Source organism: Dendropsophus ebraccatus, chromosome 4, assembly GCF_027789765.1.
Source record: "Dendropsophus ebraccatus isolate aDenEbr1 chromosome 4, aDenEbr1.pat, whole genome shotgun sequence".
Taxonomy (NCBI): domain Eukaryota; kingdom Metazoa; phylum Chordata; class Amphibia; order Anura; family Hylidae; genus Dendropsophus; species Dendropsophus ebraccatus.
The window spans coordinates 65,423,553-65,436,580 of NC_091457.1; the positions used below are offsets into that span (position 1 = coordinate 65,423,553).

The following is a 13,028-nucleotide window of genomic DNA, read 5'->3' on the forward strand; positions in this document are numbered from 1 at the left end:
CTTGAAATTCCTTCTGTCCTTTTTAAAGTGATTGCTCAAGTGCAATCTGTGATCCGCCCAAAGAATTTTTTTATACAGTAATCGCCTTCTACGTATAATACAGATGTGCGCCCGACAGACAATTTTTAGGCTGGAAGAAAAGACAATGATCAGCTGACTTAAAATCTGCTGAATCGGCCTGATTTGGCAGATTATGGCTCAGTGTAATAGGGCCTTTACTTTACAGCACATTTATGCTGCAATATGTACATGCATGTGGTAGCTTTGCTTCATGGGAAAAAACTTCATAAAATTGAAATTGTTTTCCGACTAGGATCTACTTAAAGGGGTACTCCAGCAAAAAGCTTTTTCCCAGTAATTGAATCACATTACAAAGTTATATAACTTTGTAATATACTTCAGTCACCTATCTGCCCCCCTCCCTATCTTTTGCCCCCTGAACCACCCACCAGGAAGTGAAGTAAACTCATTCTTACCTAATGACTGTTGACCCCAGGCTGTTCTGTGGAAACCATTTTGTGACAATGACATCATCAAGAGGGAGGCAGGTCTAAGCCCTGTTAGGCCAGCCTCCCTTTGTCAGATGACTCAGGTTGCTCAGCTCTGATTGGCTGAGCAAGATATCAGCTATCTAACAGTTTTACAGAGTCAGTTAGACATCACAGGAGACAAAGTGCATCATGGGAAAGCCCAAACCAGGAAGTAAAGAATAAAATGAAGCCACCAACTGGTGGTTCAGGGCCGTGCAAACAGTGGGAAATAGAAACTATGTTTATGATTTATTGATTTTTTTTTTTTATCAGCGCCGGAGTACCCCTTTAAGGTAACTAGGTGCTTTGGTTAGGTTGCAGTTACAGTGTGGTAATCTGCCATAGGGCAGCCATTATGCCACTCCGATGGCTACAGCTGGCTGAAGTCTATGTGTAGACACAGTTTAGTATATCTGTTTCACAAAAATTTACATAAAAAAATAAATTTAAAAAACAATTCAAGTTACAAACTACACCCACCCTGGCACATATAAATCTTAATTTGTCTTGTACTTACAGTTGAAGGAAAACAAATTCTATATTCATTCATCCATTAACTGGGAACACTGGAAGCCGAGACTATTAGACACAGATCAAACTCTTCATATTTAGTGTTTTAAAACTTTATTAACATACACAAGGCCGGAATCTCACAATGGTCAAAGAATTCCACAAAAATTAAAAAATAAAGTTAGTATAAATTCAGATTTGGCAGCAGTATCTGAGGGGAGATGTGGCAACATTCATCCACTGTCCCAATCTACTTCCACTGTAAATGTGGAGGCAAAAGGGACGGTGATCTGTGCAAGCGCAGGTATCGATACGAACCACTAAATTTATTAGATCACAGCTCACTGGAGCAAAAACCTAGGAATCAAGAGAGCAGAATCCATGATAGAATTTGGCACTTAATTTAAAAGGAAAAGGATGTGTGTTGTGATACGGAGATCATGTTGGCACAACTGCTTAGGCACATGTGGGCATTTAAACCTCACAATATATAAATAGGTGAATACAGTTGTTAAATACTAGGCACTGTAAAGGCCCAGTTACATGAAGACATTACAGAGCAGCCATATTGCTCTAATCCTCAATACTATGGTGTACACTACAAAGGCGTGTAGGTGAGTTTATGGATGATCACTTATGTCATTCATGAACAAAACTTCATAGGAAATCATCTCTACAGACACCTAGACTCTGGGCAAGTTACTTCATGTAAACAGGCCTTTATAGGGTGATTTTTAAATTGAGAACATCTAAACATAAGGCTTTCATGAACAAGTGAATAGATTTCTCAGCTGCATACAGTGGGTGTGAGGCACATGCCCTGAGCAACACGGTTTTACTCATAGGCATGTACAGATATGGCGCCGATATTCGAAAGTACAAGGTGCTACTGGAGGTGTCCAGAACATTTAGGTCAACGAACCAAACACAAATAAAATAATATCTCCAGGTGCCGACTAAGCAATCTTTTCACAGGTCAGTACAAGCCACAACCACGCAGGTTATTGGCAATGATGACATCTGTGACAGCATCAAACACAAACTGGATATTGTTGGTATCAGTAGCGCAGGTGACGTGTGTGTATATTTCCTTGTTCGGAGACTTGTTCCGGCTCTCGTATTGATGCTGAATGTAGGCTACACCCTCAGTGAATGAACTAGGACCTGCAATAGAGGAGAAAGCAGCAGGTTTCTTCATACATATGTTCCATTACATATATTCAGCAATAAAGGAGAGGAATGTACACTGTGCACAACTACACTTTACCAATATGATCCAAAAAGTGTTTTGTTTGCAGGGTTCGATGTATAAATGTCTACTCAGGGTTAACAGAAATGTTAAAGTGCTACCATCTAGCCATCATCTGGTTACAATCTACATCCCAGTTGTGTTAGCAGATGGATAACCTGGGCAGATTGCAGGTCCAATGGACTTGGTGGGCTCATGATGATCTGGGTAAGTTAAGAATGTTCTACACATTTGTCAAGCGGAGGGTAATCTAGATTAGGGGCACAGTGGGACTCGGACACAAGTGCCCACATACATCTGAAGCTGGACCAGTAACTAAGTAGAAGGGTATGCTGTACAGTATGTAGCTCTTATACCCATGGACAAACATAACTATTTTAGGTCTTTCGCTGTACTTTAGATAACATTTCTATCTTGCCATGAAGTGCTGTACATCCTGAATGCCCACTTTGGTCCATGTATGATGAAATGGATAAACATTTACCAGCTGACTTGCTGAACTGAAATTTCCCTCTAAATTAACATGCGTGTATTTACTGACACAAGGATTATTGCTATGAGTTTTGATGGCGGAGCTAAAATGTAGTAGAATGTAGTAATTTTCCACCTATAGATACATTCTTAGGAGTGTAGGTTAAGGCTACAATATGGCTGCCATTAGAATGCCCATGAGGGGAAATTTCAAAGTTACGCTAATTCTTTTTACTTTTGTGGGCAGTGAAGGCTGTAGCACATGGGCCATGTTAAATAATGGAGCGTATGCTGACATCTGTGGGAACGTGTGTACCTGTGTATTCCGGAAAGCAGATAGTAAGTGGAGATTTTCGGATTTTGTCCTGGAAGATATCTTTCTTATTCAGGAACAGGATGATGGAAGTGTCAGTGAACCACTTGTTGTTACAGATGGAGTCAAACAGTTTGAGGGATTCATGCATTCTGTTCTGTAACACAAACAAGAGCTGCACGTCACACAGGCTCGGAACGCATGTGTCCTGGGTACACAAGGTGAACACAGACATGACAGCTATGACTACACAGTATTAGGTATCTGCCCCTCTGCAAGGACTTATATTTGAAGCACATGCAACATAGTGTGATCAGCACATCTACCGAGCTCCACACTGTCTATCCCCTCCTACTCTGATATATCTTTCCTCTCTGCTTCTTTCTGCATGCTCATGCTTGGAGTATGGACTCCATCATGCTTATTCTGCACTGTGTGTGTTGTTCAGTGGTCTTGCTGCCATCTTGCGCTCATGCTGTTTTGCAGACACTTACACCTGTTTGCTCACTCTCTTGTGCACGCTTTTGTGACCATTCCCCTCTGCAGCAGTGTCCATTTAGGTCAGGCATGTCCAAAGTCCGGCCGGAGGGCCATTTGCGGCCCGCGTTCCGAACTTTTATGGCCCCCCAGGTATCCAGCTTGCTATTATCTGCCTGTGTTATAAAGCATATAGCATGTAGCATGTAAAATGGTCGGCCCTCGCACATGTTCACTTCATCAAATTTGGCACTCTTCGAAAAAAGTTTGGACATGCCTGATTTAGGTCACTCACACTACCCCTTCCCATCATTCATACAATGTACTGTTTCTTTTCCATCATAGACATGCAACTATCTCGTGTTAGGTCCTTACCATGCTTTCTTTAAAACTTCTGTGGCTCCTTGTTTCATTTTCTTTTCCTTATGCGTCAACACTCATCCAGTATTTAGCGTTCAGCCATACTGCCCTGAGTCTGTGTGTCTTTATCATCCCATTATACTGCACCTATTCACTTATATATTCTGGTTCTTCCAAACACATGACCCAAAATATGTACTACTTTGTTGTTCTCTACATTTTCATATATCCTTATTTAACATTTTATATTCCAATGCCAGAGAAGGTTTAGAATGACAAAGCTGCAGGAGCAGTATAAAGGATGACATGTAATGTTATAGGGAAGGGTTTCTTCCAGGTCAGAGCATGCATCATGCATTGTAAAACAGTGGTAGATTTGTAAAGGATGCAAAGGGCAGGTAGATTCCTGCTACAGCAAGATAACATTAATTCAGGACATTTCAGGCCCAGATATTAACAAAGAACTGGACAGGCACCAAGTGACCTGGGAAAAACCTTGTCTTAGGATTCCTTAAGTAGATTTAAAGGGAATAGTTCATAAAATGAACAGCAGACTAAGCATGGATAGAGCTCATACAAATGGCAGAATGCAAGTAATGCCAGAGCAGGACGTGGAATCAGACTACAAGCACAAGACAAGGTTCTTCAGGACAGGACACAGTGATCTTTAATGTATTGCTATCTAAACAAGAAGCTTCATACCTGCTGAATCTGAAGGGTCTCTCAATGTCTGCAGGATAAGTAGCGGTGTTAGAAAGGACTGGATGGCAGAGGAAGAAAAGTGCTGAAGACGCAGAGGTGTTTGGAGAAAGAGAACCGTGCAGGCTGTGCGAGTTACTCCCCAGCAGGACCACGAGAACAGAAAGCAAGTGAACAGAGGCACGAAGCAGCCAAAAAGTCACGAGGTTAACACCAGACGGCAGGCCACATTGGAAACAGTTACGGCGTGCGGTTAGTGACGAAAAGACCTGTTTACTTCTCAGCCAAGTTTCTGCACAACACTTGACAATGGGAAAGGTGCAGGTCAACATTACCCAAGATAAATAAGACAAGAGGAAGGCAGAAGGGACCACTTTCAGAAAAAAAAACACTTTGTTCTAGAAATTTAAAAATAACGTTTTATGGCATATACATAAAAAAAAAAAAAAATAAGCCGCGTGTGTTAATATGACAAATCATGAAAACATTATCAAGTTATTACAGGATAATTTATCATATCACATACACAACATGCATTGCTTTTTAATTGAACCTTTGGGTAACAGTTTATAGGCAGGTGCTGCAGGAGAACTGAAGACTACCAGGCAGATTCCCTAACAAACACAGATTATGGCTGGGGACCCCTGCAGTGTGATTAGATTATCCTGGGAGAACTTTCTAATAAAGAGGTGTTTGACAGAAAAGGCCATCACTTTTAAGGCCCTATTCCACGGAACGATTATCGGCTGTTACGGACGATAATCATCCGTAGAATAGAAGGCAAAAATCAGCAGACATCGTTCATGCTGGCTGATCGTTGTAGTCGTTTGTTTTTCAACATGTTGAAAAACCAACAACTCATACAATGAAATAAGAGCGGCGGCGGCAGACCGCTGCTGTATGCTATGGGCTGCCCGGACGATCTAGTGATCACCTGGGCAGCCCCCCCGCAGCTCCATGCAGCCCCCCAGGACTCACCCACTAGCTGCCGCGTGGTATAGCGTTTGCAGCGAGTGGGGAAAGAGGAGCAAACAAGCGTTGACAGCGCTTCTTTGCTCCTCTCCCTCAGCACGTGGAATAGGGGCTTAACAGACTCTGAATAGAGCAGCTCCACTAAACCTCCTCACCATAGACATGAGGGTGAGGAGTAACAGGAGACACTGGACCTACTGCAAACACTATCTTATCCTGTGTACAAACTGCTACATTTTCTATATGCCTTCATATGAATATTGAGGTACTGTAAATGTTGTATTAGTGCTCTGTACACAAGTGCTTGAATAGATGTATTTTTAGAGCACAACATTTTAAATTATCATCAACTAGTCACTATGTATTTGTTTGAAGACCAAGTATTAGAAGTCATTTGCTCTGGACATTTTCTAGCTTTTCTTTTTTTTTTATTTTTTATCAATTCTTTAATTTTCAATTTAAAATTTTCTAGCTTTGTTGTTTCACACCAACCATACACATGAATTAAGTACAGCATGTACAGACCTACTATCTCACTTATTTGCCACATTTGCATTATCATCTCGATAAGCAAAAAGTAAAGAGACCTTTTAGACACAAATGTAAAGTCTGAGTCAATGTGTGCCAAATGCAGCTCTGGGCACCCAGGATCCATGCAGTGGAAGTGGAAGGAGAAAAGCTTGTACTGTATAAATCAGATTCAGAATTGGACTTTAGCCACATACCGCTCTGTGTTCACTTCCAAATTCTTCTTTACTCTGTCACATATCACAAGTGCCACCGCAGAATGCACACAGATCAGTATGCAAGGCCCATCGCTATTCCATTTGAGGAATTTGCATAGTAGTCTTTCGAGGGAAGACAAAACCCTTTTCTCTTCTCTCTAAGCAACATACTAGTCCAAAGGACAATGGACAATTTAGTAGGTAATATGGCACAAAAATACTTACTGATCTGACTATATGACAGCAGCCACGATTAAATTATTGCTAGAACTGTCCTGTATATTATTTTGTCCAATATTACTCATTCTTAAAGTGAATGTCTACTATTCAAGGGACCCTGGGGCCCTTCCCAATTAAATAAACTTACAAAAATATTATATATTTATTTTTTAAAAAATGTATTTATTTATTTTGCTACGTAGACATGTGGAGTGGGAAACTGACTCTGCTTAACCAATTTTTAGCATCAGTTTAATATAAATGTTCTTATCCTATTTAACAGTATAAAACTCATACACTAAGAGGGGAGATTTACGAGGCGTATGCCAGGGAGAAGGTTAAGATTTGCCCCTTCTCTCTGGCGTACGCCTCCCGTACGCCCCGCTTGCCCTATGGGCGGGCTGGCAGAGCTTGCGGGGGCATGATAAGGTGGGGAGGAGGCGGAGGCCTCCTCCTGCCCCTCATTTATCATGATTTACGCAGGCGTAAATCATGATCAAAATCTACACCTGCTGGAGGTATCCTTTCGGGGGAAAGGGGGCAGGGCCTAATATAAGACCAGTGTACTTATTCCCTTGTAACTTCCTTCCTGCCCACAGGATTTCCCTGAAGTTATGATGTAATTTTTCAGATGTTATTGCAGAACTCCCCATCATTTGGTAGCTTACAAGCTCCTCTATTTGGATGGATAAGGCAGTGGCCACTTTGTTACGCCACTAATATTCTCTTGTCCTTTGAAATAGTGCAACAAACTTACCAAGTTCCCTGATGTGTAATGTATAAATATATACAGTGAACATGTACATGTACATAACTCATTTTATCATACATATTATATCAGGATTATTAGACTGGAGCCCAAGAGGTTTAATATTCTTCTTACTCACCCAGATACTTTAAAGTCATTGCTGTTCTCTCTTAAAATATATGGAAACAGTATACACTGTACCAGACCTTACAAATGAGGGAAGAGGGAGATGCTAGAGTCTCCTCTATTGGTATCCCCTCCAGCAAACCATAGGCTTAAACAGCTTTATTTCTAATAATAGTTCTACAGTATACCAGTAGCCTCCTTGGAAAAGGAGTAGAACAGATTCTGCATGTTGCCTCAGGTGTCAGGTGAATAATAGCAACTTTTGGCTTTCAATATGGCAGTGCCCTTTGATAATTGTTTGGACAGAACTGAAAACCCTCTCTGAGGTGGTTCGGGCACCCATACCAATGACATCAGATGTATGCCTATTGGGTTGTCTGAAAGAAGAACATTGGACTCATTGGGGAAGATTTATCAAACATGGTGTAAAGTGAAACTGGCTCAGTTGCCCCTAGCAACCAATCAGATTCCACCTTTCATTTTCCAAAGAGTCTGTGAGGAATGAAAAGTGGAACTTGATTGGTTGCTAGGGGCGACTGAGCCAGTTTCACTTTACACCATGTTTGATAAATCTCCCCCATTATGTTCAAATAATGCATTGAAAAGAACTTTACCTAGTTACAGGCTATAGTGATGATGGATAGGCGGTTCCCCCTCATTAGCAATAGAAGAATATAGCCAATACTATAATCCCATGAGAAAAAGTTGGGAAACAACAGAAACAGAGGCTGTCCCTGAAGACTGGAAACCCTGGTGTCACTCACCTTTCACACACTTCTGCGACAAAGCACTTGGGTTTTACCTATGTCCTAAGAAGGCACTTGGATCAGCTGCATAACCCCAGTCACACATATGGTATAATACTGTACTTGTTAAGAAATTTACTTCATTTCTACTCTTCTTTTAGCTAACTTTTCGGGTCCCTGGGGCATCAAACACCGGCCTCGGAAAACAATGTTTCACTGCTATTTCCAAATAGTTTTCAAAGCTGAATTGCCGCTAGCCCTGACTGGCATACAGTCAGACAGCGGTTACAGCCCTGCCCCCTCGCACCCAGACAGTGGTGATTAATAAATTATTCTAGTAATTGGTAGCAAACTGGTAAATCAGAGGTTATGCAGTTAGCATTGCAGTAATCATAACTGAGAGAAGACCACCATAAATGTATGGACCTATAGAAAAGTAAAGATCTGAGGTACATAAAAGGAGACAATCGACATACAATAAAGATATAGATTACTAAATACATAGCAGTGAATATTTCCCCTGATTTCTATAGTTGTTGCAGCAAAGCACAGTCATTAGATTTACAGATGTAAGTAATTTATGGAGTAAAATCATCAGGACATTGTTTTCTGTACAATACTTCGGACAAACGTTAAACCAGTAATATCACGAGTCAAAAAGCAAAAGCTATTTATTTTAAATGAGTTTGTTAAAAAGTCTCACCGTGGTCTCATCTTCATGAAGGACCTGGTCGTACCCACTCAGGGCCACACAAAAGATGATCGCTGTCACGTCTTCAAAACAGTGAATCCACTTCTTCCGTTCTGATCGCTGCCCCCCGACATCAAAAAGCCTAAGAGGAGATCAATAGGGTCTCAGTTACCTCAAATAAAGTCATATGGATCTTCCTTTATTTTAGCTTTAATTCCTTTAGATACTGTATATTCGGTAGATACAATGCAATGCAATACAATACTTGCTGCAATATGGCACATGCTTGGTACTGTTGACTAGCTATGATCCAAGAGATCACACCCCCACAAATTGCATATGAATGTTTTAACCCTAAAAAGGCACTTAAAAAAAAAAAAAACAACTGAACATGTAAAACAACATGAAAATGTCATAAACCTTTTGGCCACTAGGGGGCAGGAGCGCTTATGTCCAGGGAAGGACAAGAAACAATCACACATTATACTTTGTTCTTTGATTAACTTTGATGCATTAATCTATCCTCAAAAGTCTTTTTTCGACAATGTGCAGAATTGAAGATTATTTAGAAGACATTTAAAGAGGACATTAGGATCAGTTAATGTGCCAGGCAAAGAAGATTACATCCATCTAATGACACTTTTAACAATGGCTGATAGCAGAAATCCTGTTTGAAAGGCGTCGCCTCTAGTCTGCCAGTGCACAAATTATGACAGTACTTAAACCAGTTATCATTGAAAAGTTGATTTTACTTTTAAAGGGGTTATCCAGCAAAAATCTTTTTCTTTCAAATCAACTGATTTAAGAAAGTTATATAGATTTGTAATTTACTTCTATTTAAAAATCTCAAGTCTTCCCATACTTATCAGCTGCTGTACGTCCTACAGAAAATGTTGTTTTCTTTTCAGTCTGACACAGTGCTCTCTGCTAAAATCTCTGGCCGAGACAGGAACGGTCCAGAGCAGGAGAGGTTTTCTATGGGGATTTGCTGCTGCTCTGGACAGTTCCTGAGATGTCAGCAGAGAGCACCGTGTCAGACTGAAAATAAAACAACATTCCCTGCAGGACATACAGCAGCTGATAAGTAGAGATGAGCGGACCGTTGGACCATCGGCACTCTCTAGTCATGCCTGTGATCCCGGCCGCATAGTTGCGATCCCGCGAATATGCGGCCAGGATATTCCAGGGATTTCAAAATCGATTCCCTGGAATATCCTGGTTGCATATTCCCGGGAGCGCAACTATGCGGCCGGGATCACAGGCATGACAAGAGAGCGAACTGCTTTCGGACCAAAAGTCCGAACAGTTCGCTCATCTCTACTGATAAGTATGAAAAGACTTTAGATTTTAAATGGAAGTAAATTACAAATCTATATAACGTTTAGAAACCAGTTGATTTGAAAGAAAAATATTTTCGCTGGATAACCCCTTTAAGGGAGGAAAGCTTTTGAGGTGACTCTGCAGGGTTAAATGGTCCTCGCCATTTTATACAATTTCCCTCCATTTGATAGCCTATGCAATTCCAAACATTTGTAGATCGCTTCATTTACCAAAAATTACTCCTTACCCCAGAAAAGTTTTAAAATATTGGCTACTTGATGTCCCACTTGTCTGCAATCTGCAGTCCACTGGCTATTGTTTGGCTCAGTCCATCTCTAGCAGCAGACACACCAGTATGGAACACAGGGAGTGTGCCCAAGGCTCAGCAATTATGCGCAGGAGAGAGTGAGAGAGCTGGGGGCTGTGTACCTGCTGCAATGTGTGAACCTGTCTGCTTCCTTCAAAGGGTCCATGCTGTGCCTAAAAGGCACCTTATACCTATGGACTGATTTTATCTGTGGTTTTCTAATAAAGGATATAAGGGGAGATTTATCAAACATGGTGTAAAGTGAAACTGGCTCAGTTGCCCCTAGCAACCAATCAGATTCCACCTTTTATTCCTCACAGACTGGAAAATGAAAGGTGAATTCTGATTGGTTGCTAGGGGCAACTGAGCCAGTTTCACTTTACACCATGTTTGATAAATCTTCCCCTGTGTCTTTATGGGATTGGACTTGCTGTGGATCCCTTTCCTTTCATTTATTGCAACTAATCTAGTGAGTCCCTGGGCATCAGCAGCACCGCCCAAACTCTAAGCATTGCATAGTGTTAGGCTCACATTTATATTCTGGCATGGTTTTTGGGTTGAAGCGTTTTTTGTGATTTTTTTTCTTGTATATAAAGGAAAGTCACTGGTGACAACCTTGTAAGACTAAGGACCACATGGCAACTTTTGGTCATGCTAAAAGAAAAGTAAAATTGTGGGATTTAGTTTCAAGATTGCAAGAAATATTATTACCCATATGTCGCATTGTTACCCCCACAATGTTACAGAAAACTTACAGCTAAGTGTCCTCATGCAATCCTATACTACAGAAGTTCTCCAGTGTGTGGCCCCTCTCTACTCCGTAGATTCATAGACCAATGTGTACAACTAAAAGATATGGCTCTCAGTGTTACCCTGAAACAACATATCCGCAGCAGTATTTCATAGGTTTGGGAACAGCTAAGCTTTAACCAATGGATGGGCTCTAACTCATGTTGTTCCTTCATAGACTGTATTGTTTAGACTTGAACATAAAATAATATAAAAAAAAACTCCTTTAAGAGACATACCATTTGCAGATCCCACTGATTTGGGCATGCCTGCCAGTAGACAGGAGCAAACTTGAAGCACATTCTGGTTTGTCTGGATCTCAACTCTCAGCATTTGATTACCGGTGGCTGGAGAAGTTAGATGCAGCTGTAAGGCTGCCTGGAAACAATGGATACAGCCATATACTGTATCAATGTTTCCCAGAACTCCCTAAGGCTGCATCCAACTCTATTCTAGACAGTTAGTTCGGTATCTCATGGATGACAGAACTATAGTCGGTACATCAGGTATCACTACAAGTGTATAGGATATCCTTAAATCATAACCTGTTGGGGGTACTTGAGGACTGCAGTTGGGGGACACTGCATTAGGGTAGGCTCACACTGAGCAAATACGGCAGAAATTCTGTGGCGGAATTCCCCCGTGCTCAGTGTCCCAATGTGAGTGAATGAGAGGGTGGGCGCTCCTTTGCTGCCGCCGCTCTCCACTCTGGGAAGTGACATGTCACTTCTTTAAGCGAAAACGGGGGCTGCGGAAAGCAGCGGCTGCGGAGGAGCATGTGCTCCCCCATAGACAAGCTAAGGCACACTGAGACAGGCGGAAACTTTCCGAATTCCGCCTGTTTTACTTAGTGTGAACATATCCTTAGAGTAATATTCCAGTAACACTATTTGGATGGGATCTTCCTCTGACAGCAGCACCATACTGGCTATCTGTGTCAACCACTGACAATGTGTTTGCTGTTTCCCATGATTGTTCATCTCTGTTCACAGAACTAACCTGAAGTGAAGGTTTTTGAAGGTGAAGTGGGTTTCTACAATGCCAGTGGTCTTCACTCTGGTTCGCAGAATGTCTTGCTCTGTAGGTTGATAGTCGCCTGCTCCGATCCGATCTAAGCTGTCTAGGTAGCTGGAATGATAAAAGTCCATTTTAGGATATTTTTCATAGGTATATTTATATTCGCATACAAAGACCCAATGGACAGAACATGAGTGCTTAAAAGTCACCTGTATACTTCAGACATTAATATTTTCTGAAAAAGTAACAGAACATCCCTAGGACATGGTGTGTAAAACCCCATAATACCTGTATAAGACAACACTAACAAACCAGAGACAAATGTTTGTAGAGCCAGAAGTGCATTTCTTCAGCTTGGATTTGTTCATATGAAAATTCTCTTTCCATACACATGGTGGACATTTACAAAGCGTCCACCCGAGGTGCAGATTCGGCCCTTCTCCCTGGCGTACACCTGCTGTACGCCCCGCTCGCCCGATGGATGGGCTGGGGGAGCTTGCGGGAGCATGTTAAGGTGGGGAGGAGGCGTGGCCTCCTCCCCCGCCTCATTTGACACGATTTACGCCTGTTCGCAGGCGTTAATCATGATAAAAATCTACACCTGCCTGAAGCAGGTGTAGATTTAGTATGCCGGGTGCCGAACTGCGGCCGGCCGGATTCAAAGAGGCGCGCACCTTTTAGTGAACCCTGCCAGGGAAAATGGGGCAGGGCCTAATATAAGAATGGCGTACTTGTACGCTGGTCTTCATAAATCTCCCC

At 41.7% G+C, this 13,028-nt stretch overlaps 1 protein-coding gene across 2 annotated transcripts in view; it reads right to left on the reverse strand.

The window, feature by feature from the left end:
- Window positions 1-13,028, reverse strand: part of GNAO1 (G protein subunit alpha o1) — a 167,339-nt gene that overhangs the window by 13,313 nt on the left and 140,998 nt on the right. The window contains exons 5-8 of one of the 2 annotated variants that reach the window (XM_069965995.1): window positions 12,252-12,380; window positions 8,849-8,978; window positions 3,077-3,230; window positions 1,169-2,204 (exon numbers count right to left, since the gene is read on the reverse strand). In XM_069965995.1, the coding sequence (XP_069822096.1) occupies window positions 2,017-2,204; window positions 3,077-3,230; window positions 8,849-8,978; window positions 12,252-12,380 (601 nt within the window). In that variant the 3' untranslated portion in view covers window positions 1,169-2,016. Of the gene's footprint in view, window positions 1-1,168; window positions 2,205-3,076; window positions 3,231-8,848; window positions 8,979-12,251; window positions 12,381-13,028 lie in introns of those variants that run through there. The other variant, XM_069965994.1, reaches the window with a different exon arrangement.